The 22,216-nt window shown below is 43.9% G+C and overlaps 1 protein-coding gene and 1 pseudogene across 4 annotated transcripts in view; one reads left to right on the top strand and one right to left on the bottom strand.

The window, feature by feature from the left end:
- Positions 1-22,216, top strand: part of SMARCAL1 (SWI/SNF related, matrix associated, actin dependent regulator of chromatin, subfamily a like 1) — a 53,878-nt gene that overhangs the window by 21,415 nt on the left and 10,247 nt on the right. For all 4 annotated transcript variants that reach the window (XR_004423655.1, XM_033111980.1, XM_033111981.1 and 1 more), the window contains exons 10-13: positions 1,197-1,262; positions 9,333-9,473; positions 14,162-14,380; positions 20,107-20,177. Coding sequence is in view for 3 of the 4 variants with exons in the window: in XM_033111980.1 (XP_032967871.1) it covers positions 1,197-1,262; positions 9,333-9,473; positions 14,162-14,380; positions 20,107-20,177 (497 nt within the window). In the remaining variant the exon portion in view is untranslated. The remainder of the gene's footprint in view (positions 1-1,196; positions 1,263-9,332; positions 9,474-14,161; positions 14,381-20,106; positions 20,178-22,216) is intronic.
- Positions 10,342-11,922, bottom strand: LOC117025785 (tetratricopeptide repeat protein 23-like; annotated as a pseudogene).

Genomic DNA, 22,216 nt, shown 5'->3' with positions numbered 1-22,216 from the left:
CATTCCTTGTGGTGAGTTATAATAGTGGTTCGTTATAATTGTGGTGCATTTTTACCCATTGGTTAAAAGGGTCCATTCCCTTCCGTATACTCTGGACTTTGTGCTATTTCTTTCTATAAACCCCTTTTTCTTGGCTGTCGTAGGGGCTCATCATCAGACAGGAGTACGAATGTTACACTCCAGGTTTCTGGGAGTAGATACAGTGACATTTGGGGATTCATCTCACACTCCCCTACATTGTGTTTTTGAGGTCTCTTTTTAAGTTCATCTTAGCTGAAATGGAAGCAGGGGGGTTTTCTTATAGATCATCTTTAGTGACTGAGCTAGGATCTCCCCGGTATTCCCATCCTATGGTGACTGATACCACTAAGTGCTTACTAAGTGGCAGGACTGTTCTAAGGGCTTTATCTGTGTGACCCCGCTTAAGATCCAGGACAACGCAATACGTGATGTACTGGAATTATACCCATTTTACAGATGGAGAAACTGACACTATAGTGAGGTCAAGTAGTTGACAGGTCACATAGCAAGTAATTTAAATTGTATACCAAAATAGAAATTTTCTCTCTACATACTAAGAATATATTAGTTACTCATTTGGCTTTGGAAATATGACATATTCTAGTTTGCTTATGCACAGAATGCAGAGCTATGAATAACCAAACTCCATGTTCTAAACATGGCAGTCAGGAGTCATGTCTTCCTTTCTCCAAGTTCCCACAGTACTTGGTCACACCTGCCTCAGTGACAGCACTTATAGCATCGTCTGATCAGTTGTCAGTGTGGCTGACATCCTTCCTGTACAGAGAACCCCTGGGGGTGAGGGCTGAGTCCCAGGGCAGGGCACACAGTAGGTCTTCAGCCCACTTTGCTTCAGTGCCATGCAAAGGTCAGGTGTATCTTAACAAAGCAGAAGCCATCTTTCAGCAGTTTGTTCAGTGCAGCCTGTGAGGTGAGTAGGGCAGGGCAGTCGCCAACCCCAGTTTATAGGTGGAAAACTGACTTGCCCAGAATGTAGTGGGAGAAGCTGCTCCAGAGCCTGGGTCCTTACCACAGGCCCACCACTGTCTCCTGGAATGAGAAAGTGCTGAGGGAGCATCCTCAATTCACTGCCGTGCCAGGACCACGCTTTGCCTGGGCTCTGTCTCCGTCCACTCAGCATTTGACCTTATTCACCTATGTGACTTTCTTTTCAGGATGAATCTCACTTCCTCAAAAACATTAAGACTGCTCGCTGTCGCGCAGCTATGCCCCTCCTCAAGGTAAGTCCTGCCAAGCACAGACTTGGAGCCTGAGCCCTCTCCGCACTGAGATCCTGCATAGTTTGCTCAGGCTGCCAAGAGGTCAAGGAGAGCAGGGGCTGCCAATCCGGGGCTGTGGGCGTGACTTAGCATTGACTTAGGGCTGGGGTGCTAGATTCCTTTTTCTTCCTGACGTCCTGCTGAGGAACTCGTGGCCGGTGCGGTCGTCTGTCTCTCAAAAGGTGAAGACCTGTGGAAGGTCACAGGCCAGGTTGGGATGGCAATCCACATCCTCCTGGATTCCTCCTAGACCAGACAGAGGGACGACCTCCAGCAGCGTGTCCTGAACAGCTCAGGAGAAACTGCCTGTCTTCCAAGTCGCTTCTGGGGCAGAACGCCCATGGTGCTGAGGGATATGAGCTGTACAGGCTTAGAACCAGGCCAGTGGGTATCAGCAAGAAGCGTTGGCAAAGCTGAGACGTGCCGTGTAAGCTGATGCCCTCTTCTTGGGGCACCAACTTGTGCCTGAGCACTTTGGCTGGTTGAGTCCTGGCCTCAGAGCAGGTGGGGGTGTGTATACAGTGTCACTTCAGATCTTCATGTAAAAGTATTCTCTTCTGACATGCATGATGTGTAAGCTCCGTGTTTCATCTGCACACACTTCCATGCCTGTGCCTGTGTCCCGACAGAGGGAAGGCCCCTAGATTTTCTTGCATCTTTTTGTAGTGAGCTTTTTCTAAATATTGGGGGGAAATATAGTACAATTAGAAAAGTAGCTTTTTCTCTCGTAACAAGGTAGAAATCTCAGAGATGAGATGTTGAGGGAATTGACTTCGGTTTGAGTAGACGGAGCAAGCAAAAGTCTGTGTTTATGTTGTGCTCCATTCCATTAAAGCAGCTTTTGTGTTACACCAGCATTTTAAAACTGCAGCTTTTATTTTATTGTTTAAAATAGAAGCTTTAAGTTGTATACAAACTAGAGAAAACAAATATGCTAAATGTCAGTGAAGCTTGTTAGCATTTGAAAATGAACTTGATTTTTCCACCTCCCCACAACACACACACACAAGTGTCTTACTCACTTCATATTTGTTTTGTTTTAGGCATAACAAGTAATATGATAATAACAAGTAATATGACACACCGTCCAAAGCAGGATTATGTCATAGGCTCCAAATTTAAAAATCAAAGTTCTTTACTTAAAAACCTTGATCCTCTGCTCATTTTACCCATAAATATTTATAGGTCAGGGGCCATTTATGGACACACTTAGATGTGTTTCCCAGAGTGGTGACCCTCCTTTGGGGAAGCTTTAATATATTTTCTTTTGAAAAATGTTAATACACCTGGGTACCGTGATTCCAGTTTTGTAGCCATAACTAAAATCTGTACCCCTGGTTGTTTAGACAAAAGAAACTACAGAATGGGTAGATTATGTCATTAAAGATATAGTAGGGAAGCTTCTTAGCAATGATCTTGTTAATGCCGCTGTTGCCTGATCAGCACGCTGGACCACACGCTGGTTTCTGAAATGTGTGCTCCTGAGCCCGACCTTTTAAAGCAGCGTTTACATCTTTAATATCTTGGGTGTATCTCAAAGTGACATATTTAAAAGAATTCTTTTTTAACTGTTAACTAGTACATATTACTCTGCATTTGCTGTGGAACTGGGATGAATTAACATTAAAATAGGAGCCGTGAATATAGTCTCCTATTGATGAGGGTGTCTTGAAGCCATTCTCTTCCATAATGGTAACTTCACATGATGCTGGACTGTCAGCAGGGTTGAGTGGAGGTGGCGGTGAGGCATTCTGTGTGACACTGTTAACCGAGGCTTTCATCTCTCTGCTGTATTTTCATCTGGATTGGAGTTTCTCAACCTCAGCACCATTGACACTTTGGGCTGGATAATTCTTCATTGTGTGGGGACTGTCCTGTGCTTTGTACGACATTTAGCAGCTTCCCTGGCCTCTGCCCGTAAATGCCAGTAGTACCCCCGAGTTGTGACAACCAAAATTGTCTCGACATTACCAAACATCCCCTGGATGGCAATTCACTCTTCCCCATCTCTATTGAGAACCACTGACCTAGGTAATCTAAGGAAATGAATCTAAATAGTTTGGAATAAGACAGTTGAGAAGTAAATATGCCTTAAAAAGCCATTTATAAAGGGGTGAAGGGAGTCAGTGGTGTGGTGATGGATAGTAACTAGACTTTGGGTGATGATCACTTTGTAGTGTACACAGATGTCGAATTAGAAAGTTGTACACCTAAATATTACATAATAAAATAAACCTATATGAGGACCTAATTTATTACCACTTAATTGTTCCTCTGACTTGTGCATCTCTTAGAACTGTTTTCTGGTCATTAATATTTTAAGATTTTTCAGCAAATGTGCATGATGAAGTAGTGAGATTATGCCATGCAGTCTTTGAGATAGCCAGGCCAGATCATGTCCAGAAGATGTGGGGTTCATAAATGGCGACAGCAGCCACATGCGTTGGACATGTGGATTAGGTGATAAGAAAGTGGTGTCATTGTCCCCTGGGAAGTGTGACAGCTCTCTTTTCCCAGAGCAGCATTTGCCTGGGCTACTAAGCAAGGTTCTATTTTTATATACAAATGTAGTAGGCAAGACAGAAAGCTATAAAGAACATCTTTGTAATCACCTTTAAATTCCCCAACAGTGAAAACCACTGTTAACAGTTTGGTTATTTTCTAACCAGTATAAGGCAAGATCATAATTTTTAATGGCTTCGGAGTGGTCTATTACATGGATACATTCCGTAATTGAACCCTTAGTGTTAGACATTGTTTTGCTGTTACATATAATTCTGCAAGTGACTACCATCCACCTATTCATAACTTTCATACTTTGTCCTTATAAGACAAATTTCTGCACTCAGAATTGCTGTGTCATAATTTAACCTTTTGCTAGATGCTTCTGAAGTCCAGTCTGTGCAGGCATAACCATCTTCACTGAGCTCATAACTGAACTCAGCCTGAATCGCAAGGTCATTTTCTCTACACAACTCTAGCACTGAAGGTTATCAGTGATCTTCCTTTTTGAGCAACGAGATATATGTTCGGGTTTCCTTTAGCTGTGTTTTATTTACCGTGCTTTTTACTGTTAACCAAGTATTATAACATTACTAGCAGTATCCGATTATTTCTTTAGAGGGAAAAGCGCCCAGAATCCCATAAATCCTTTCCTGATAACTGTTTCTCTTTCTGTGTGAGCAGAATCCTTTTTATCTCTCTATTGATTGGCTAGATGAGGTGAGAATAGTGGTCTAAAATGGATGAGCTTTTCCCGTTTTCACTAAAATAGTTAAAATGGATGCTGTAATCAAGTACTACAGAAGGGTATACAGTGAAAAACAACTTTCTCCCGCCTCTGGGTCCTAGTCCCTTGATCTTTTTCCCCAAAGGCAGTTGTAGTTACCAGATTTTCAGATTTTCCTCTAAAAAGTAGCCCATGCCCACATAAGTATGTGCATGTATGTTTCCTTTCTCCCTTCTTAGAGTGAACGACAACTACCTTTTTGCACCTTCCTTTTTTCTCTTAATAGTGTCTCTTGGGAATCATTCCACCTCATTCCAGGTGAGTTGACCTCAGTCTTACAACTAGGACTCTAGTATATAAGTCTGTCATAATATGCATTGCAGGTTCCCTTTTGATGGATTTGTACCCAGGCTTTGGCTGTTACGTACAGTACCACAGTGATCATCTTTTCCTACGGTATACAAGCGGGGAGTGGAAAACCCAGTTCCTCTGTGTCTAGGACAGGTGGCTCTTTGCCCCTCAAGCCAGAGGGGAGAGGAGTAGTGTCAGCTGGGGGGTCTGCTCTCTACCCCAGTATGACCAGGCGATAGGAGAAGTCCCTGTGGTCCAGCTGTTCTGGTAAATTTTCTCAATTTATCACAGAATCAGTCTTAAAATGAGATGATTGGAATCTTATACTTAAGTTAAAATAGACTATTTTTTTTCCAGAGGGGAAAAAAAATACCCACTTTAGTGTTAATTTTAACATGTGTGCTATCTTGATAATACCGATATGCAAGTCTTTTGCATGCCTTGGAGGTCAGAAATGGCATAACTGTAATCAGCTATAATTATATCCTTTGATGTAGTCTCAGAACATTTTGGCATTTTTCAACCAGTACACCTGTAGTCACAGCCTTCATCCTGTCTGTTCTTATACCCAAGAACTAGTTGCCTGATATGTGGCATCAGAATGCCATTTCTATCAAAGCAGCGATACTCACTTAGCTTGAAAGCACTATGGTTATCATGCAGATCAGTTTAGTAAAAGCAGTGCCATCCAGACTTGTGACTAGAACTTTGTGTCTTTGTGGGGAAAGGGTAGAACCTAGAAGGAACCATTTTTATGTGACATATACTGACCTAATCGGAGGCTCCGAAAGGCCGTTCACTGGCCGTGGCCCTGTGTTGATCCTGGGGGCACCTCTGGTCAGCAGTGGTCATGATCGTGCCGTCTGTCTTGGTTCTGCTTGTTTGTCACGGGAGCAGCATCTCAGGAGCAGAGTGAGTGAAGGACAGAATCCCATCTTCTCCCCAGACGCCAGTCCCCAGATTCCTCCTGAACGCTGACCTTTCCCTCTTCTTCTCAAGCTTTGGATTTCACTTAGTCCTCAGGTATTGACTCTTCTGGTGCTTCCTGGGGAGTGGCCATCATCCTGCATTCCTCCTCTGTGTACTTTTGGCGACTTGTCCCCAACCTGTGCTTGCCACTGTCCTTATTTTTGAAGATTCTGTATTGACTTCTGAACGGACTGAAACGTAGCTCCGATGTCTCTGCCACATCAGGGCTGCCGAGTATTGGGACACTTGGGTGGTATAGGCTTGACCTTCTCTTTGGTGTCACCTGCCTTCTCACGTCCCGTTTCTAAATCACAGGGGACTTTGCCTGTAGTGTCAACTTTAGTGAGAGTACTGTTAGCAATTGTTAAGGTCTGGAATTGTCCCCCTCAGACAGACAGAGAACCCGCACAATAATGCAAGTCACACAGCGAGGTTTATTTCCAGCCAGCTGGGGTCCGAGTCTCTGCCCGACGCAGCGGGTTTTAACAAGGACCCCAAACACTTAAAGCCAAGGGGTTACATAGCATTTTCAAGGCTTTCCATAGCTTCTGAGAGTACTAGATAAACTTACAGGACTTACATAGCTTCAAAGAGTATAAGATTTACTACAGGACAAGGAGACCAGGAGTATAAGATAAGCTACAGGACTTGCATAGCTTCAAAGAGTATAAGATTTACTACAGGACAAGGAGACCAGGAGTATAAGATAAGCTATAGAACTTGCATAGCTATAAGGAGTATAAGATAAGCTACAGAACTTCTAGTCTCCATGCTGCAACTGCCCACATCCTGGAATTTTATAATTATGTTGTTTCAGGCTAGGGGCTGTTAACCCTGACCTAAAGATAGCAGTTCTCATGCTAACAGTCTCTTACACAATAATATTGCGTATGAGAATGGCACTAAGATTTGGGGAGCATGACTTTGTTCCTAGTCTGGGGTCCTGGTGACATATGTTATAGTCAATCAGAATAATTCAGTAAAGCAAGTTATTAGCTCAGTTGGGAAAAAAAGAGGCAGCAGAAGAAAGTAATGAAGAATTCCCATACCACTTCTTGTCTGAACTTAAAACAACTTCAGGCTTTTCTCTACAATAGAACATTCTCTGGCTCGTATTTTAAAATCTGTGCGTAAGTTATCACTTTGAATTACTCCATTGGATTTTCCTTGACAAATTACATATACCAACTTATCCCGCTGTCAGCCTGTGGGGTTCTTCCACCTGTGACCCTTGAAGCAACTGAACATGGCCTTGAAGGTCGTCTGCCCCTGTGACTCACAATGTCTGCTCCTGTCAATCACATAATTTCTCTCAGACCAAACAAATGAATTTTTACATTGTTCCATTGTACGTTTCTTGGGTGTTGCTTTCTCTTCTTAGACAGAGGAGTTAACTGTGAAGTGTTCCTTTATACAGTTTTGTGCATTTATGTTTTCCTGCAGTGGAAGTTCTCAAAGGTGGAGGGTGACATATAAACCATGTGTAGCTGGGCATGAGTAAAAGTATTATGTGTGGCAGTGTTGACAATATAAACATCCTAGGGCTGAGCACAGAGCAGGCTAAGTCAGCCCATAATAGACGAGACACCATTCTGTTTCTTTTTAAAGCTGGCCTTTTTCTTTTTCCATAATGCTGCCTCCGCTTTCCAACACCCACAAATGTCCATTTTCAACGGTTCCATCACCCCATAGTCTGGGCAGCAAGTGGGAGAACTGGCTCAGTGTTAATTCTACCCTTTAAGTACCTGACAGAGGACCCTGGAGTGAATTTCCGTCACCTGACCTGGGAGCCGCTGCCCTGGCTCAGCCCCAGACAACTATCGCAAAGACCGGGGAATAGGTTTGGGATGATGGGCCGATTCTCTCTTATCGATAAGACTTCTCATTTTCCCTGTTTCATTGAAATTGCCTTGAGCCAAGGCAAGCAGTGCTACAGACGTCATTCAAGAAGCTCATTGTTACTGTAATGAGCCTGCATTAAACCGGGCAGGAAGTTAGAGGGCCTGGGTAATTGAACTGTGGAAAACTATGGCTGGAGAAATTCATAGCTCTCCTGTCATAATGGAATTTGGTACTGGTGGCTGTGGAGAGGGCAAGAGTGCACCTTGAGAATTGCATATACTGTATATTTATAAAGGATCATTTTCTTCCCTCTGTTGCACCTTTATTTATTTATTTTTATGAGGCAAGTGTATCCATATGGAAACTTAATTTCCTCCCCTAGGTGATTTACTGCATGTGATTGCTTTATACCACTGTCATTAACTCAAGGTTACAGTGGTTAACAAGCTGTTTCTAGACGACCGAGCTCCACAGTAGGGTCCCTTCCCAGGGCTGAAGTGAATTTTACCTCCAGTAATCTTTGGTGATTACATGTTCTAATATGGTGGGAAGTGTCTCCTTTTTTATTCTCACCCTCTTTTCCATCTTAATAAGAGATGGGATATTTGGGTCTCACCCCCTTGGGTCAGGTTAGTGTCACGGTAGTGAGCAATCTGAACTTCGTCACTGGAACCGAGCAACTATTTATTTCCACCCTACTCACTGCTGAACAGACTGCTGACCCGGACTGAGTTTAGGGTAAATGGATCCGGGTCCCTCTTTGAAAGTCCTTATTCACTGCACAGTGAACTTGAGTCCGGGATCTCTAGGCTCAAAACATTGGGCAGCAAAATTAGTGATGGCGTCTTTTTTTCTTCCAAGGAAAATCGAATTGTGGCTTACATACCAGGCAATGCCTGGCACTTCCTCCTGGGAGTGAGAGAGGGTTGGTTCTTGGTGTCATTATCCGCTCATAAGTTCAACTTGAACGTCAGAAATCCATGCTGCACGGTCCAAGCTGTTGCTGTCTCCACCACTTCCACTTCCTATTCCGGTGCTGGATTCTTTGGGTGGACCCCATGGTGCGCACGACACTAGTTAGCCTCCTTCTGAATATTTTTCAGCGTACGACGAACATGTTTTCATTACTTACTTTGTACCAGGCACGGTGCAGCAGAAAATGAAGGTGAACACAGCCTAGTCCATGATGTCAAGAGGCTTGCAGTCTAGTGAGGGAGACAGAAAAGGCAGAATTGAGTGTCATGTGCTAAGTGCCAGCGTAGAGCTGGGCAGAGCGTGCTACAAAGGCCACGTAGGGGATGACATCCACCTACTCCCAGGGGTCACCCTGTGAAGTTTTGGGACATGCGTGCTCTTTTTTTCTGGTCGTGGTACCTTCGCTTCGAGATCCCAGGTCGTGGGCCACACAAAGCTCTGGAGTGAGTCCAGTCTTAGTGTCTCTGGAATCTAGATCTGCCTTGGTTCTAGGACAATTAAACTTGAGAACTGCCAGCAATCAGAGTACCCAGGAATGAAAGCTGTTCGTGCTAGTTTCCAGGGCCTTGCGCGGTCCCTGGGGCGCCTGTGTCATTGGGGCGTTCGGGATATTCCCCATGTGCTCCTCTGTGTGTTCTCAGCACGTCTGGCTCTTTGTTTTCCAGGTTGCCAAGCGGGTGATCTTACTGTCGGGCACTCCAGCCATGTCGCGGCCATCAGAGCTCTACACTCAGGTCATCGCCGTCAAGCCAACCTTCTTCCCTCAGTTCCACAGCTTTGGACTTCGCTACTGTGATGCCAAGCGGGTACCGATTCTCTCTCTCATCCTTCACCGTGATTTTGACACCCACCTTTCTGTCCCTTCTCTGTGGCCGTGGTATGATCAGAAGAGCACTGGCCAGGGAGCCAGACCAAGATTTTAGTTCCGCTGTGACCCAGGGGTGTCCTCGGGGGAAGGTGAGAACAGTTCCACCTAGTTTTAACCCTTGTGGTGATTCCAGGTTAGTGTTTTCCAATAAAGGGACCAGTGGCTGTTGGGTAGGTACATCGAGTGCTGAGGCGAGCTGGAGGTGAGGCCGAGGCCCTAGGCAGAGGGAAGAAAGTAGATGAGGCAGCTAAAGTTCACTTGGATTGGGAGGAGTATGAAAACATCCTCTGAAAAAGTGAAGATACTCCATGCAAAAAAGGCAAAGGAAGCTTTTCAACAGGTGGAGAGGGGAGCACGGTCTCGGGCGGCCTTGGGTGAGTTCCCATCACTGAACCTCGGCTCGTAAATGTTGACTCCTTGTAGCGAGTTGTGCTTGGTTGGCAGGCCGGAAGCCTCTGACCTACGTGTTATTTCTATAAATACGGTGCCAGTGGGGCAGGTGTCTCAGGAGCTACAATCTGTGCGGTTTCTGTTCTCTAAAAATGGCAGCGGAAGCCTTATAGACATAAATGCCATTGCAACCAAAATCTTGATTTCTGAAACCTCATTTTTTAAAACTGAAAAAAAATGTTTATTTAATGACAGTGGGCAATACAAGTGTGCAAAAAGGAGGATGCAAAACTTCCTCCCTCCCTCATTCTTTCCTACCTTCCTTCCTTCCTCTCTCGCTCTCTCCTCTCTCTTCCTCTCTCATATACGACTGGAAGGTAATGTACATCAAAATGGATTATTTTTCTATGCAGAGAAAATAAACATTTTAAAAATACTTATAAATCTTAAATTCCTCCTGTTGGGCCCTGGAATTCATTAGTGTTCATTAACCTTATCGAGCCAGCTGAGCATGGGACACTGTTCTCCTCACAGATTCCTTTATGTCTCCTTCAAAGCCATCCACTTCAAAAGGATGACCTTGCCAAACAAAAGACTACTGTTGAAGGATAAATTCATTGCTTGGCTTTCCTCTAGATCCCGTAGTACCTCACTTTTGAATATAGGTCATAACAATTCTACCTGCTACAAATATCTCTCTTGTAAGCCAGAGGGAAAGCGTCAAGGAGGTTGAGAGGTAGAAGAGGAAGAGGAAGGTCCCGTGTTTTTCTTTTATCACTGGATCTCCTCATCAACCAATAGATCACAGGTCACATGCACAGGGTGCGTGATCTCCACACTTTGCACAGTGAATTTTGCAGATGCCTGCGCTGGGCTTCTCCAGACGAGGCATAATCCTTGGCTGGTAAGACACTCGCCTCTGGAGTTTGGGGGCTGATGTCAGTGAACGAAGACACACAGATAGAATGGGCTGCTGCACCTGCCGAGGAACCTGGACGTGGATCCTCCTGCAGCTTCGGTTTCTTCACAAAGACTCGTCAGAGCTGACATCCTGTCACCCCTGGCAGGAATGACGTTGCCGATTGCCTTTTCAAAGTATAGGTTCAACCTGTGGATGGCCAAGGAGGCTCTGCCCCAAGCAATTGAGAGGTCTTTCTCTGAGGCTTGTAACCCACAAATGCCTCCCTTGTATAATTCTTTCATTTCCTTCGCGCTTCTCTCTGCTTTCTACAGGTTGAACTAGGCCTCGCAGCCATGTATCTCCAGGAGCCAGGCTATCCCCAGATGGCCAGAGCTCCTAGGATGTCCTCTCTGTCCTTGCCTGTCTCCCCTCCAGGTCAGCAGTGTGTTCATGCTGGCATGTTTCTTGGCCTGAGCTGGGGTCACTCAGTGTCAGGCAGCAATAGCCAGATTGGCCAAAGTCTGTGCGCATTTCCAGTGTTCTTCCTCAAAAATAACCTGAGAAAGGATGTCCCAGCGAACCGGCTCCTTGTTTGCGTGGGTGTTCATTTTTTCCTTAGTCAGCTGCGTTGCTTTCTTCTGGGATTGGGCTGCTTTCTCTTTGGGAAGAGACACAGTCCAGGGCCTTCTCCTCGGCTTAGTGCTTTCGTCACTCTCTTCCTCCCAGTGGGACACGGCTCAGCTGTTTGCTGGTGTGCTGGGGACTCAATTTGCTATGATGGATAGAAGCAGAAGTCCCAGTTGGTGTCATTGCTGACAGTTGGGGAGTGGGTGTGGCTGGCTCCCGTCTTCTTCCTGAGTTTCCAATAACTCTCTAATCCAGGCTCCAGAACACCCATGATCTGAAAACCAGAACGGAAGTTTCACTAATTTCTCTTCTAATGTCTGTTTTCAAAACCCAGGCCAAGGCAGTGAATTCGTCCCTCACCAGTACAGCCAGGTCAGACTTCTCCCACTCCTATACTCTGTTCCCGTGAGGCTCTAGTGGCCCTGAATTCCAACACCAAACTTGGTCCCCTTCTCAAGTGCAGGTTGAGTCTCCTGTAACTTTGTAAACCCTAATAAAGCCACATCCTGAGTTCCTCTGGCTTCTTTCCTGTGGGGAGTGCCCCTGCCACAGAGGACTAGAGGGCTCTAAATCCTCATTAATTCAGACCTTAAGGATTCCGGCTTTGTGATAAAATCACAAACATACCGAGCTGCTGTTATATGTACATCGAAGAGCCTGACGCTTTGGAGAAGTGGCTGCAGCTTACTTACCCATTTGCCCATGCCATTTGATCAGGAGCTTTGCTATATAAGTTCATGAGGTAAATAAGACGCTTTGCTTTAGTTTTAAATAATTTTTAAAAGAAAATAAAACTTTTCCATTACTTTAAAAACATCTACTTAAATTCAAACAAAGCACTTACAATGTAAATTGTAGTGCTTCGCAAAGTTAATTGCAAACTATATTTAGCTTCTTATCGAGACAGGCAATTTCTCAGTTATTAAATGTACTTAAAGCCATATACTTCTTTAGCAACATCTGTAATGCACTTTCCCCGTAGATCAATCCAGGTTAGATTGATTGTATATAGTTTTCATGGTCCCACAAAACCTTCACGTGTGATTTGTACCTTTGTCCTATTTGCAAATAATCCACTTTCTGAAAAAGGATCTTCTCTTCCTCGACTACCTGGGTCCATGGGGTAATAATGCTCAACTGGTGAGAGGAGGGGCTCAAGGTGGAGGCCTTTGCCTTTACTCCCCAAACTGCCCGCTCTGTGCTTCTAGTCTCCTCCTGCCATCGCGCCAGTTTCTCAATCCGTTCTCAAATTCACCCTTTCCCTCCTTTTGGCTGCCCCCCCGCCCACACACACGCCATCCAATAAAACAGGCATAGACAATGCCCTCTTCATCTTTGTGTCTTTTTTTCCACCTCTCCCAGTGCCTGGTGCATGGTAAGTTTTCAATAAAAGCTTGTTGGATTGTGATAATTCCAAAGTCCAATTTAAAATTTTTGGTGTTATTGGGTTTTCGCCTGCAAGATTAAGAGCGGATAATATTAGAACTTCGGGGTATGGTATCCAAATTAATTACGATACCCACTTGTTCCCAGCATGATTTTTATCTAATGCGCCGGTAGGCCAGGGCTGTTTTGTGTGTGTGTGTGTGTTTGTGGCTAGCTTTGTGCGTTAGCAGAAGCCACTGAAGAGAGCGCCCGTGCTGAGCTCATTTTCGACCACATACCATGAAGACATTTGCTGAGAACTTCCAGTTGATTTCAGAGTATTTTTTTAAAAGAAGCACTTTTTGATCGTTTTATTTCCCCACCTTTGAGTGTCTCTTTGTATTCTCTATTTTACAAAGGTTTACAGGACCCCTGCCACGTCTCCACAATTATACCAGGTCCACTGGCCCTCGGAAGTGAGTGAGGCTCGGCCTTACCCTCGGTAGTTCACAGTCTAGGGGAGGGTGAGGCAGGAGGGCAGATGAGTGGCTAAAAATATAAGGACGTACACGCCCTGGCTCCCTGTTTGTTTCTTTATAAGACTAGAAATCAGTCTGAAAGACAGGGTTTTTATTTGATTTGATAACATCTCCTCTAGCTCTGTGGCCGGGAGTAGACATTTCTTGCTCACTGCCTCCCATGAGCTACTAAATGAGGGAACCGGGTTTATGAAGGACTGCCTGGGCACTCTGAAGCCCACCCCTCGTTTCAGCCAGACTGGCAAACACCTGTGTTCTGGGCTTCTCCCTTTCATCCCACCACCAACCCTGCAATTGTGTTTATTACATTGCTCTTGGTTGGGTTGGTGTGACCCGCTCTGAGGACCAACAGCTTTTTAAATCCCTGGAAGTCAAATCCAATGAAGGTATTACTGACAGCATTCGTTATTTTATTACATGATGGACTCTTGAGTATAAGCCCTAGGGAAGGGCATTTCTGTATTTAGTGTGCAGGAATAGTCTGACAAGCTGGTGTCATGTTTGTTTTTTAATGTAATGGACACCAGACTGCTGACATCTTGCATTCGCTGCTAGACAGCTTAGTGCCAAATTGGAGAACGCCGTGATGCATGCTTTTGGTTCACTTCATCCCTGACTTCTTTTTCCCTTTTCCTTCTGTTTCGCATATGGGGTTTTATTCATTCTTTAAAGCCACTTGATGTTCTCTGAACAAAGCCAGGGGAAGAGAAGGGTGTGCAAAGAGAAACCTACCTGGAGGTGACAGCCCTGTTAGCGTGGCCCTGGGAAAGTCTAACGGGCTGTATGTCTGTCCTTCCTCCACAGCATGCCTGGGGATGGGATTATTCAGGCTCCTCCAACCTGGGAGAGCTGAAGCTCCTGCTGGAGGAGGCGGTCATGCTGCGACGCCTCAAATCTGATGTCCTGTCCCAGCTCCCAGCCAAACAGCGCAAGATGGTGGTGGTCATCCCAGGTCGGATCAGTGCCAAGCTCAGAGCATCCCTGGATGTCGCCGCCAAGGAAATGACCACCAAGAACCAATCTGTGAGTCCGGGGCTGAAGCTGGGGACTTGGAAGTTGTGTTCACCAGGTTTTTTTTCCCGGGAGGGGCTCTGTGGAGATTACCCAGAGTGCTCTGAACTTGCCTTTCTGTAACTTCTTCCCACCTCCCTGGGCAAGGATGGTGAGCCCGTTTCATTTCTCAGCCTACTTAGTCTATTTCGAAAATCTCTTATTAATTTGCAGTTTTTTGTAGATCACTGTTGATGGATGGTCATCAAAATAAGCCCCAGGGCAAGTGCAGGATGGTGATATATATTCAGACTCCCTCAAAGAAAATTGGAATTTATGTTTAGTATATTTTAAGAATGCCGTGGTGTAGAAATAGTTGTTAGAAATTAGTTCTATGTTTGTTTGATAGATATGTTAACCCTCTAACCATCCCATGTCATTTGCTTTAGTCAAAATAACAAGTTGACAGTTACTTAACGAAGTCGAGTTTTCAACCCCTCTTAACCCTTTGCTTCCTAATTATAGTCATATATGGTTGGTAGGAAGTTGGCAGGATCCCCATTTTAATACAGGGAAACTGAGGCTCATAGAAACTGTGATTCACCCAAGGTCCTGTGGCTTCTCTGTGGCAGAGCTGAGGCTGTATCCAAGCCTGTTACCCCTATATTTTAGGGTTCTTTCCACTATGGTGGTTTTATTTCTTTCAAACACTTTCATTTTATATCTGTCGTTAGTGTCTTACTGTGCTAAGTACCATAAAGTAATCTACACCAGCTCTCTCTGTCCTCTTGGGACAAACCTTGCAATTTTCATTGCCAAGAAAAATAACAATCATTGACATTTTTTGGCATTATCATAAAGCATTATCTAGGCTTGATATTACCCTATATAAAAAAACTTAGACCTAAATGAGATCTCAGCCTTCTGGGAGATTACAAAATAAATAAAATAACAAGAGACAGAATTTATGATTTTTTTAAATGTTACTTTACCGTGTGATGAACCAGACTAACTGGTAACTTTGAAGAAAACAGAGGGTAGGGTAGAGGATGCATGGGTCAATTGTCAAGCTGTATTTATGTCGTATTACATACATACAATAATCTGGATGGTCTGGAGGAAATGAGCAGGCATCTGTTTTTGCTGTGGAGTTTCCAAACAGAGATCCACAACGCTGATGCGGAAGTACAGACCAACAGTCCTGAAATTATATTTCAATGGATCCACGAGTGGAACCAGCGTGTTCTGTTGCTAGAATCAGTCTTGGTGGTCTTTTCTTATTTCTAAAGATAAAAAGTCAATAAATGGAAAATTTCTTCTCAGTGTTAAGTTTTTCTTATAACTTTCTTAAACATTTAATGTCTACTAGTTTTTGCCCACTCGTGAACTCTACCAGATAAGAAAGCCAATGAGTAAGTATAGCAAATATGAGATTAATAGAAAAAATTCAGATATGTCATACCTTTAGATGCAAAGATCTGAATATTTATCAAATGCTATGTTTTAGTCCCCGTGTGTGTGATAGAAGTTAAGTCTGCCGGTATTTCATGGGACTTTCCCAGAGAAAGAACACCCTTACCTATACCTGGTCCACCTCCTGAATCATGTTGAAAACAGCCAGTGTAGACAACTAAAAAAGTGGGCTTTTGAATTGAGGACAAAAATACTATTAACTGGCTAAGACGCAACCGTTGACTGTGCAATGTGGCCAAAAAGAAAAAGAAAGACATAGAAGTATGGAAATTTTGTACTTAGAGCAGCAGGGTTTGAAAGCATTTGTTACACTTTCTGCCAACTTGCATAGTTCCTCAAGTTAGGGAGTGGCTCTTTCCAAAGATGATAGCAGAGGGCTATCAGAAGGCTGCGTTTCTGAGTTTGTAATCTCCCAGAAGGCTGCATTTCTGAGTTTATAGTCAATGATGTGAGATTGACTAGCCTGAGCCATGGAAACCAGGAATATTGGGTGTTTTATGACTTTTGGTAGTTCCGCAAATCCCTTAAATTAGTTGGTATATTTTGGTATTTTCTTACCTAAAAAAGGAAGCCATGACCTGCGTCCTGGGCTTGGGGCTGGAAAAATACATAAGGAGAGTACCAACTGCTCAAAAAAGAACCCCATCTATACGGTGATTATCATCTCTACTTCTTCAACGTCCCAGAGTCTTAATGCTGTTTTGCAGGTTATGAAAATGAAGCCTAAATTGCACTGTAATTCTTCAAGAATCCAGTAGAGAAAAAACCTAGGCTCTTCTCAGTTCCATGCTTGAGAATTGCTATCTGCTTCCATGGAGTCTTAGGAAAATTAAGGGTTGTCCCTGAACGAGAGAAATTGAGTTGGTACAGATTATTACCTTCAGCACGATGCTGAAGCCAGATACTGAGTTCTTTCTGATAGTAAGATAAATCCTTGAAAATATGGTTCTCCTTTGTGTTCTTTAAATTCATTTTTATAATGGAAAATCCAAGGAGAAAATACATTTATGAGCTGTGCGGTATGGACCATCAGAACCTTTCTTACTCTGAAAGCCACCAGTTGGTGCCTCTGTACACTGGGTGTCGGCTCAGGAGTACCGCACTGACTGAGCTCAGGAAGGGGAGCCAGTGTCAGCTGGGGCAGCCATTGGACTTGGTGGCCATCAACGCTCCTTCTTAGCCTGGACCAGCAATGGAATCCGGAGCCAGGAGTTAAAATGGGGATTCATGGTTTTACGGTCTAAGTCAAATAAGGAGGCCTGTGAATCAATAGGAAATCACTCCTCCACCCACCATTTTTATAGTTCCTTTTTAGGCCCAGTTTCCCTGCAATTTTGCACATTATGGTGGCTCCAGCAAAGCAGTGCTGACCTATCAAAAACTGATTTTTTTTGTCTTTGTTCCCTCACACCTTCCCACATGGAGGAAGACATTTTTTTAAAAGCTTTAAATTACAGAAGCCAAGGTGAAGCCGCCAATTTATGTACAACGAAAGCTTTTTCTCCTTTTCAGCTGAAATAATAGATATCTCCTCACAGGCTAAGCAAAGCTGGCTCTAATCATCTTTTGTCTAAAGCCTTTTTTTGATCAGCGAGACCCCAAGCAGCAAAATGGGACACGGCCGTGCAGACTTCCTGGTGACAATGTCAGTTCACCCTTCTGCCGTTTGACAGTCCATTCAAATTTCCAACATAGAAAAATAAATCCGAAACCCCACTGAGTCAATTTAGTAAAAGTCTAGGAAGCAGGAACAAAGAATTGCAGGTTATTTAAAATTTCCTGGTCCATGGCTGGCAAAAGAAGTGAGATCATTAATGGACTAGTATTCTGTCTACTGAGTTTTGGGGAGGTATTTGGTGTTTGTTTTTTTTAAAGATAAAATTATTGATTTCTCTCACATTAAAAATTCAATGTGTCTATTGTATAAAATCTGAAAAATAAAAGAAAGTACTTACCATAGGTAACATTTTTATTACTACACTATAAAAATGATTCACCTATCTTTTATATCACATAACTTCAGCACATATCATTTGCATATATCATCAGCATATTTTTGCTATAAAATGTATGAATATTTTTTGCTTTGAAATATATTATTTATATATATACATATATAAACATATACTATATATATAAACTTATGTATGTAATAAGCAATATATACAGAGGGTGCCAAAAAAAATGTACATACATTTTAAAAAAGGAAAAAACTGTATTAAAATTGTAATACTCAATATATACCTATAACAAATGATGAATACAAATCATGTGTATACATTTTTTTGGCGCCCCCGGTATAGTTTAAAAGCAGAATTGGGATCATGTAAACATACACCGAGCAAGGAAGAAAACAGGTTACAAAACTATATCATGAACACTTTCCATGTTGTTAAATGTTCTTTTAAAACATAATATTTAAACACTGCATAGTGTGTTCTCACATGACTGTATTATAATTTGGCCGGCCATTTTTACTTGGGCATTTAAATTAATCCATTGTTGACTATTCTAAGTCATACCACACTGGAAAAGTGGCTTCCGTGTGAACTTGTGTGCATCCGATGGTACCGTGAGGATAAATTTTAAGGAGTATGTTGCTGGATCGTAGAGTTGGGCATATTTTGAAGTCTTTGGCACACATTGACAAATGATTCCCAAAAAGGTCAGCCACGGGGGCCACCGTGTGCAGGAAAGGGGTTAGTTTCCTCATACTCGCCTCAGCTCGGTGGTAAATCTTGGGGCAAGGTTTCCGACAGTGCCTTCCACCGTGTCTCTCCTTCTGTTTGCTCTGCCCTCTCCCTTTCTTATTAGCAAGTGGGGAGTGAGTGAATGTGCGTGGGAGGGAGGAGAAGAGTAACAACAGTCTCCGAAGGACACAGCCGGGAAATCGTAGCCTGAGGGGGCCTGAGGCGCGGTCTGCTCGAGGCAGGCTGCACCTACTGCGGTGAGGTCCCTCATAAGGACCCTGGCTTGTCCCTTTAGCATATCTGACTAGGCACTACATTAGATTAGAGGGCCTAACCTGCTGCAAGGGACCCTGTGACGGTACATGAACGGGCTTCATGAAGTTTGTGTGTCCAGAGCCTCATCCGTCTAAACTGGTCTGTGGCTGAGAAGTTCAGATACACTTCCAGGGAGTTGCATCTTCAATGTGGGTTCCCAGGAAGTTTAAGTTGTTAAGCTGGACTACTGTCACCACACAGGAGGGGCAGTGGCCTCTGCTGCCACGATACATGTAGAAGTGAAAGGGGTCAGTGCCCCCACGGATTCCTGTGGTTCCTGGGTATCTTCCTTCCTTCTCATCTCAAGACCTAAAGGAAAGACGCTGTTTAAAGCCAAGAAGCTCTTTTGACTAGGCAGCATTGTCCACCATCTGTGGTATCAATAATTTAAGGTACCGTCTGGCTGTGGCTGCTTTCCTGACTTAGTAAGGGCCCAGGAATAAGGAGTTCTGGACCACAGATGTTATTCCTGTTGGCTCACTTCTTTGTTCCATGAGGAGGCTGTCGTGTCAGTCACTGGCCTCATAGGCCTCGGCACGAGAAGATGGGGGCCTCTGTAAACCCATGCCTGCTAGCGGAAGGAGATGGTGCCCCACCAATGGGAACGAGAGTATCTTTTCTCTCTGGGAGCCCAGGGTGATAGTCAATGTACCTCGTTATGAAACTGTCTGAGCATCTCCTGTGTTAGCATTCTTTATTAGGATTTATTTAGATGCAAACTATAGAGAAAACATGGTTTCTTCTGAGAAGTCACTTACCTTATGTGGGAAACAGGCCAGAAACCGTAAGCGATGGTTTTGAGATGATGCTAGAATAAACTAGTTGGAGTCGGTAGGAACTGATTCAGCAAATCTTTGATGGAGGTGAGCTTGGTCAGTTGGGTATGGACACAAGTTGGCAGAACAGGGGGAGGCAAAACCATGTTGGGTTAGTGTCATGTGTAAGTTGTCCCCAGGCTATAGTAAGGCTGCATTTCAGCTGATCACGTGAGCTAGGTGTGTATGGTGAATCCTACCTGAAATGCCTTTCCAAAGAACTTTCATGTTCCTTGCCTCATTGTATTCTCACAACAGTTCTCAGTGGCTGACAGAGTAACTATTATGCCATGTGTCTGATGGCAAATCCAGAGTTCAGGCAGTTCCTGTGGCTTGGCTAAAGTGAGTGCCTAAGTCAGGGTCTCCTGGCTCTGGTGATTGGTGTTAGGATTTGTAAAGCTTATGTCATCTTAGCACACAGTTCTCAGAGTAGGAGACTTGAAACTCTCGACTTCTCTTTCCACAGAAAGGACAGCAGAGAGAAGCCCTCCTTCTGTTCTTCAACAGAACAGCCGAAGCTAAAATCCCATCTGTCATGTAAGTAGTCACCAAGTGTCTGTCTGTCTGTCTGTCTCTCTCTTTCGTCTTTGAAAGAAACACCTATATCTTAGTCTGCCAGAATGGTTTTACCGCTCGGTAAGAAATGATCAGATTCCAATTACAGCTACTTTCAATATATAAGGTTTAGGGCATCACAGCCTCATCGCCCACAGGCATGAGTAGGCTTGTCACCGCAGTGCTGCCAGGATGTGCTTGGGGTCCCTGTGAGATCCTGTCTTAACCCAAATGAGCTGGAGCTGCTGCCACGTATGAGGAGGGTGGGGTGACCCAAACACTGAGGGGGAGTTTTCCTCTTACTGGGGGAACTGTGCTCACTAGCCTGTAGGAAAAAACTGAGGGCTTTCGTGAAAGACCGAGAAGCTGCCTTGGGTGATTCTTTGGTCTTCTCCAAAGACATGATGTTTCAGCCATTATTTACCTACAGAGAAAGGAGAATTTCAAAGTTTGTTCAAAAGATACGAGCAAGGGGTCATTGTCACGCCTAATTCTCCTTCCACCTTATAAACTAAAGCTGAAGTAATTTCTAAGAATTATTCACTGACTGGAAAAAAAATCTCAATTGCCTGCCTTTCTTAAAGAAAGAAAAACCCACTCATGTTCAAGTATCCCTGTGGTTCTTGGAAACTTGAGACAATTCTAATGATGTGCAGTTTGCTTGACTTTTTTATTGTTTAACATTCATGGGAGATCCTGGCAGGATAATGGCCCACGTGATTAAATTACAATGAGAATGGGTTTGGTGTGGGTTGAGCGGTGCCAGATTGTCTGTGGGGACCGAGATCTGTAGACAAGTGGAGACACAGCCTACCCCACCCTCTCACTCAGCCTCCATGTCTCCCAGCCTCTCCCCTCTCCCTCTGTGCCCCTAAATGTGATAAGAGAGTGAGTTCTCTGCAGTATTCAAATCTAAGATTCTCCACAAAGGCTGCTGAATGTTGGCCAGCTCTCCTTCACCCTCTGGGCACTGCCTTTTTTCATTTATGGTACTGTTACGAGACTAATGAACTCCAGATGTGGTTTTTATGGCCTGGAAACTTATCTTTCAGAAATGAATCTGAATTGTCCCCACTGACCCATTTCTCACATGCTGCCGAATAACAGATGGCAGGGGTGTCGGTCTCTCCCCTCACTCTCTCAGCGTGTGACCTACACAACTCAGGGTTTATTGAGTGCCAGGCCCAGAACCGACCATGTCTCTTAGAAATTACAAATCTAATCATTTTGCCACCTCATAAATAAATGTGGTAATGCCTTGTCTTAGTCTGTTCAAGCTGCCATAACAAAAATTCCAGACTAGTAGACTGGGTGGCTTAAACAACAGACGTTTGTTTCTCACAGCTCTGGAGGCGAGGAAGTCCAACTTCAAGGCGCCAACAGATTCAGAGTCTGGTGAGGGTTGTCTTCCTGGCTAGCAGACAGCCTTCTTCTCACTGTCCTCACATGGGTGCTCTGTTGGGGTCTCTTTTATGAGAAGACCCCTAAGTCCATCACCTGCCATAGGCTCTACCTTTCCATACCATCCCATTTAGGAATATTTTGACACAAGCATTCATTCCATACCACACCTCACACATACTATTTCACAATTCCGTTATAAATTATATAGTGCTTTATCGTTCCAACAATTTTGACATCTGTTAACTCATTTCATATTTACAGCCTCTTTGTGAAATCAGTAGAATGAGTCATGTTGGCACAGTTTTTTAAGTGCAGAAACTGAGTAAATCTCATGAAAATCTCTGGACCTCACAGTCACACAGCTAGGAGGTGGAAATTAGATTATAATTCTTAAAACCACAATTTCCTCTGCTGGTTGTTTTTCTTCCCTTTTTTGCTATTGTTTGTTTTCATTTTAAGGGACATCTTTCAATACAAAAGCCAGTGTTATTGTGGTTAGACAAATACTTTTAGCCTGGTAACTTAGGGACGCAGGGAAGGGCAGAGCAGTAAAGCCATGTCTGAGCTGTAAAGGGGAGAGAGCCATTAGGAAAATGGGGGCCTCTGGTGACTGAGTT

The sequence above is a fragment of the Rhinolophus ferrumequinum genome, chromosome 8, assembly GCF_004115265.2.
Source record: "Rhinolophus ferrumequinum isolate MPI-CBG mRhiFer1 chromosome 8, mRhiFer1_v1.p, whole genome shotgun sequence".
Lineage (NCBI taxonomy): Eukaryota > Metazoa > Chordata > Mammalia > Chiroptera > Rhinolophidae > Rhinolophus > Rhinolophus ferrumequinum.
The sequence above is the reverse complement of the archived record's forward strand: the minus strand, read 5'-3'. Positions and strand labels throughout refer to the sequence as shown.